Source organism: Sinocyclocheilus rhinocerous, unplaced genomic scaffold (genome assembly GCF_001515625.1).
Source record: "Sinocyclocheilus rhinocerous isolate Xijiao unplaced genomic scaffold, SAMN03320098_v1.1 scaffold2159, whole genome shotgun sequence".
Taxonomy (NCBI): domain Eukaryota; kingdom Metazoa; phylum Chordata; class Actinopteri; order Cypriniformes; family Cyprinidae; genus Sinocyclocheilus; species Sinocyclocheilus rhinocerous.
This window is the reverse complement of record NW_015645106.1, coordinates 21187-27331: the sequence shown is the minus strand read 5'-3', so window position 1 is coordinate 27331 and position 6145 is coordinate 21187. Positions and strand designations below refer to the sequence as shown.

Sequence of the window (6145 nt, the reverse complement as noted above, 5' to 3'; positions counted from 1 at the left end):
TCGGCCGTAGCTTCTTATGCACAACAACGTCCTGCATGTCCTCCAGAGACGGATGAAGACCTGCCTCCTCCTCAAACGGCAGACAGAACTCATCCACGGGCCCTGAGACACACACATACACACACGGATCAGTCCCGGTTTATCCCATGACTTCACCTGAGTGTGAGTGAATGGGTGTTTGTTACCGTCGGCTGCTGTGCAGCGAGAGGCCATTTCCCACAGCACCAGACCCGCGGCGTACATGTCGATCCTCAGAAACGCGTCACGCTGGAAACTGATCGCTCCCTCCAGCACCTCCGGAGCCATGTAACGCCGCGTTCCCACCTTCACACAACCAATCAAACCTCAGCAATGAATAATTAGCACTTGAAATCTGTCACCGTTAAGCACTGGTCAGTGAAGTTTTGAGCACATGCAAAAATCATACCTGTCCGTGTGTGTCGCCTGTAGATTTCCCTGCTTCAAACTTCAGTGCCAGGCCAAAGTCAGCAATACATGCAGTTAAATCATGCTTCACTAACACATTCTTACTCTTGATATCTCTGAGAGAGAGAGAGAGAGAGAGTTTAAGTTACAAAGTAGGGACTGGGGTTTGTGAAAAAGTTTAGAGAAAAATGGTGTAAAAATAAAGAATATATATAAAAATAATACACCTAAAAGTACATTACTATAATGAGTAGAGAAAAAAACATTTATGATGATAATAATAATAATAATAATGTAACTTAACTGAAACTAAATATTTTCCAAACCATATAAATTGGATCTTTATACAAGAAACTAAATTAAATTTTAGGATGAGGGGCCCTCACTACAAAAATAAATTAATAATAATAATAATAATAATAATAAATTAATGAATCAAATTATTAAGTAAATAAATATATTTTAGATTAAAATAAAAAATAAGTATATAAATAAATAAAAAACATTCAACATTCAAAAAAATTATAAAAATCAATATGCTAGAAAAATACATCAATAAATAAACAAAGAAGTATATAAATAAATAAATACCCCAAAACAATCTAACAGTAAATTACTGTAATGAGTAAAAAAAAATTGAAACTAAATATTTTCCAAAGAAACTGTACACATTTTATTATGCAATTTTTATTATAAATTTTTTTACAGTATAAACTGGGTCTTTTTACAAGGCTGTTAATTTTAGGATGGGGGTCCCTCACACAAGGAAGTTTGGGGGTCCTTTGCATCTAAAAGACATTGTGTACCTGTGTGCAATGGCAGGCTTGTGTCCGTCCTTCAGGTTGGGAATGTCCTCGTGTAAATACGCCAAACCGCGCACAAACGTCTGCGATATCAGACACAGCTCATTCCACGACACAACATTAGCCTTCAGGAAATCTGTCAGCGAGCCCTGAGAACAAACACACGTGCAGATGATATCAAACATGTGGCACAGTGAGGTCATGTGACAATAATGTACAATAATACTGTTTCAAACGTTTACCGCTGCATATTACATATTTTGTAAATATTCAGAATTTTACATTGACTGTAGTGAACCTTATGCAGTATTCTGAATAAAGCTGATGACAAACACTTCTGTACCTGTGTGTGTGTGTGTGTGTGTGTGAGAGAGTGTATGAGTAAGTGTGTGTGTGTGAGTGAGTGAGTGTGTGTGTGTGTGAGAGAGAGAGAGTGTATGAGTATGTGTGTGTGTGTGTGTGTGTGTGTGTGTGTGTGTGTGTGTGTGAGAGAGTGTGTGTGTGTGTGTGTGTGTGTGTGAGAGTGTGTGTGTGTGTGTGTTTACACCTTCTCATGGTAAGCTGTGATGAGCCAGAGCTCGATATCGACTCCATTTCCTCGTTTTTCCGCTCCGATGAAGTGAAGGATATTTTCATGTTTCATTCCGCTCAAGCTATAAATCTCATATTCACTCTGCCATGACTGTTTATTCTGAGAGAGATCACAGATAAACACATGCAAAATCAACAACATTCAAAGTCTTTGTAAGTTTGTCCATTTACAAACAATTGTGATGCACATCAATATTTTTTTTAAACATGACATTTTGAAGTAGAAAGACTTAAGTTGTATTTTCTTGTAAAACATCCAATAATCTTTGTTTTATTTACAATTCAGGCATTTTTAAGTGTGACTTAAGTGTCCAAATATATTTTGGCACCACTGTATATACAGTATAGGTGCATCAGTTGATTTCTGTATTCATGTGCCGAGGTGTAAACAGACTGATGAACTATATTACTTGAAGGATAGGTGCTTTGTTATGACTATATTGTTATTAATTATTTGTTGAACATTGGGGTGCTTTATCACTGCTGTTGCTGTTGTTTTATAAAAGCAACTAGATTTACATTTCCAGAGTGTTTGCAATGTAAATAGGTGCAAAAGACAATTGCAATTCAGTATGTAAATATTACAATGACTTTATCGCTGTTGAATGCTGAACATTGCATCACTTTACCAATGTGAATTTTATAAACATTTAAACAACAGTTTACAAAAGCAAAGACTAAAACTACACTGTACATTTTTTTCATTGTATGCATTTTGAACTGTAAAAGATGAAAAATGAAAATGCTCATTAAAAACTACATTATGACTTTTTGATGCAAGAAGCCATGACTAACATAGATGGACCTCTAGGGAATAAAAAAAAAACTGTACAAAGGTGTAGATTATGATTCATTCGATCATTTTTGAGCTTGTAGAGTTTTGTAACATTTTAAATTACAGTACAATGAAATGTATTTTCAAGCTGAATTAATGGCAGAAGCTTAATATTCTGGGTTAGAGGTTTATAACAAACACTAACCATCATTTTTGAAGTATATCAATGCAGAGATTCAGAGCACAATAATAAACCACCCAGTTTTGAGTTACATTATGGCAGCAGTATGCATTGGTCTTTTATGCTGAGGCTGAAGAGGCAAAAATGCACAAACAGTAATGAGATGAAACGTGTCAGATTTATACAGTCTATGGCCGAACACTGTGTCCTGTTCTTCTGAACTGATGCTTTGTTCCTGCTGAGCAGCTGCTTTTTTGCCCAGAGAAGCGTGCGTTTGTGTGTGTTTGTGTCTGAGCGGTGTGAAGTGTGTGTTACTCACTCTGAATCATCTCTGGACTGTAGTGAAACTTCTCATTGCACATGTTTCCCTCGCAGCAGCAGAAGAAGACGTCGGGATTCTCCTTACGCTCCACACACTCGCTGCTGCACACACACACAGATAACATGTGTCATCGTCGGTTCACTACAAAACAGAGTCATCCGAGCATGCATCTGCTCGTACCTGTCGTAGCAGTTAACATCGTCCAGCCAGCAGCCCTGCTTCACCATCTCGATGGCTCCGGAGCGGTTCTTCCAGGTGGAGAAACAGTGTTGTCGCTTGTCTTTCTCTCCGTAGCATGATTCGATTCCGCTCTGGTTCGTCCCGTCCTTCTCCCAGCTCACATTATAAAACGCACACTCCTGCGTCTCCGAGCGCCCGAGAATCGCACCTGAAGCAGTTTCCCTCGCAGCAGCAGAAGAAGACGTCGGGATTCTCCTTACGCTCCACACACTCGCTGCTGCACACACACACAGATAACATGTGTCATCGTCGGTTCACTACAAAACAGAGTCATCCGAGCATGCATCTGCTCGTACCTGTCGTAGCAGTTAACATCGTCCAGCCAGCAGCCCTGCTTCACCATCTCGATGGCTCCGGAGCGGTTCTTCCAGGTGGAGAAACAGTGTGTCTATTTGTCTGTTTAAGCAACATAACAGAGGCTCATTGCATATCAAATCTTAAAAGTACAGTACACTGTAAAAAAAAAAGATCTTTCATAGTTGTACATAAAGCAGGTTATTGGAGTACATTTTCAAGAAAATACTATTTCAAAGTTTCACATTTAATTCAGTGTCACTTGTCATTTCTGTGTAATTATTTGTAACATTTACTAGTGATTTCTGAGGGAAAATTGCTTCTACTCCACATTTATTTTACAGTGTTTCAACAATTCAAAATCTTTTAACATTTATAAATGTCTTTCAATCAAATCAATTTAATGCATCCTTGATGAATAAAAGTGTTAAGTTGTATATTAATCTTACTGCCTCCAAACTTCTGAACAATACTAGATACATGCGCAGGAATGCCTGAGTGTGTGTGTGTGTGTGTGTGTGTCAGGGAAGGGCTTGTATTTCATCCACAACAGCTCATTGAAGGGAAGGAATGCTAGAAAGGCGAGACGTGGAGAAATCGGACATTTCTGCTGACAGACGTCTTTGACCTCTCAATAATTCAACACGCTGAACAGATTTCTATTCACTTCAGCCCACTGAACATTCACCGAATTCCACGCAAGCGTCGCTGAGACACAAACATGAAAAGCCTTCATTGGGCTGCAGGGCAGAGACGTGTGGTTATGAAATAATTATGAGCTTTCAGAGTAATAGTCGGACTTACTTTCATAAATCACAGGATTAAAAGGCCGACAGGCACTGATCTCTCACACAATGTTATTGAGCTTGTTCCGTTTTCAGCCGGTGGAAATATTTCAGCGCTGCATCATTTCTTTCCTAAATGTTACTTTCGTTCTTCTGGAGTCACGTGTGAGTTTCTGAATGGTGTGTTTGTGCCTGAGGAACCTTCTGATGTCTCGACATGTGTCTGCCTTCTCATTAAGAGTCCTATATCTTCTCTTAATCACCTCAGTTAAGATAAAAATCATCAGTCTGACATATTCCACTGAAGTCAATGCAAAGCTTTTATCAATCCCTTTAATGTTTTCTTTTTGAAATCTGAACATGAACATTAAATCATCTGCATTACCACACAAGAACAGTGCCTTATAGCTGTCTCCGCATATTAAACTGGGAGTATTTAAAAAATAATAATCACACATAAACTAAATAAATAAATCATAATATATAAATATATATATTTTTTTTTTGGCTTGCATTCTAAAAGTGGATATTATTAGTATTAGTGCACTACATTTGTACTTTGAATGTCATTTGTCTACATTAGTGTCAGCCACTGTGCGCTGATACCAGCGGCTCCTTTAGTCAGGAATAAGGAGGGAGAAGCACAATGAAGCGCTCGTACTCTCAGTAATGAGCTAATGAAGCCGGACACTAGGCCTGCTGGGACAGACGTGTAAATCAGGAGGAGGCACTCACATTTACAAGAACTACTGCAGAAACCTCGCAGAGAGCCAAATCCAATACACAAAATCAATGCGCTGCCTCAGACGCTGAGCGTACTGTACAATCAGCACTAAAACCCACACAGATTCACAACCCGGGAATAACTGAGGATACAAATGAGAGCAAAACAGCAGAAAGCAACACTTCATCATCTACAGAGAGCAGATCTAATGAGGCGCCTCCACAATCAAACAAACTAAAGTCATGCAAAACTGTATTGCAAGTGTGTTATGCTGAGATAAACATGTCAGCTGAACTAATATATACCCCCTAAAATTTTTTATAAATTCAATTAAGCAATATAATCGAAGCAAGAGTCCTGTTAGTCCAAATATCAGCACAAGACCACAGGTTCACATTTAAATTGGGCTTTTTACTTTTTTATAAATACCTTTTCTATAAGGGGTGTAGGAACCTTAAAAGGTTTTTTTTTTTTTTACTTTATTTTATTTGACTTAAGTGGGAACAGGGCCATTTCTAGTTATGGTCAGAAACAACCCTGATTAGAGATGATAATTTTGGTTATAATCATCCTTTAAGAGCTTTGTGTTGCTTGGTCGTAAAATTAACGTTAAAAAAGGCCAAACTGAAACATCTATCTAATATCTACATAACATTGGTAACATTTAATCTAATAAGCAAATGCACAAATGTCTAGCTAATCAGCTATGTGTGACATGTCATGTCTCCTAATTAATGTTTGTTTAAATGTTTAAATGTAAATGTAAGTCAGCATTAGTATTTCTATCACAATCTCACAAACACCCTACTCAACCCCGTTTGGTGAACGCTATCCTAACTTTTAGCAGACACTTTTATCCACAGCGACTTACAAATGAGGAACTTCCAAGAAGTTTGTCATACAAGTCAGTAATAGCTCACAATGCCAAGTTAAAAGCATAAACTAGATTAGCTCAGAAAACAGGAAACTTTCCAAGTCACGCAGTGCATATAAACTCTGAACTT

General features: G+C 38.0%; 1 protein-coding gene across 1 annotated transcript in view; it reads right to left on the bottom strand.

Annotated features, from left to right (window-relative positions):
• LOC107705816 (activin receptor type-2A-like) overlaps nt 1-6145 on the bottom strand; it is a 27746-nt gene that overhangs the window by 15048 nt on the left and 6553 nt on the right. The window contains exons 2-6 of the mRNA XM_016509286.1: nt 3279-3486; nt 3096-3199; nt 1777-1925; nt 1233-1378; nt 428-542 (exon numbers count right to left, since the gene is read on the bottom strand). Of these exons, the coding sequence (XP_016364772.1) occupies nt 428-542; nt 1233-1378; nt 1777-1925; nt 3096-3199; nt 3279-3486 (722 nt within the window). The remainder of the gene's footprint in view (nt 1-427; nt 543-1232; nt 1379-1776; nt 1926-3095; nt 3200-3278; nt 3487-6145) is intronic.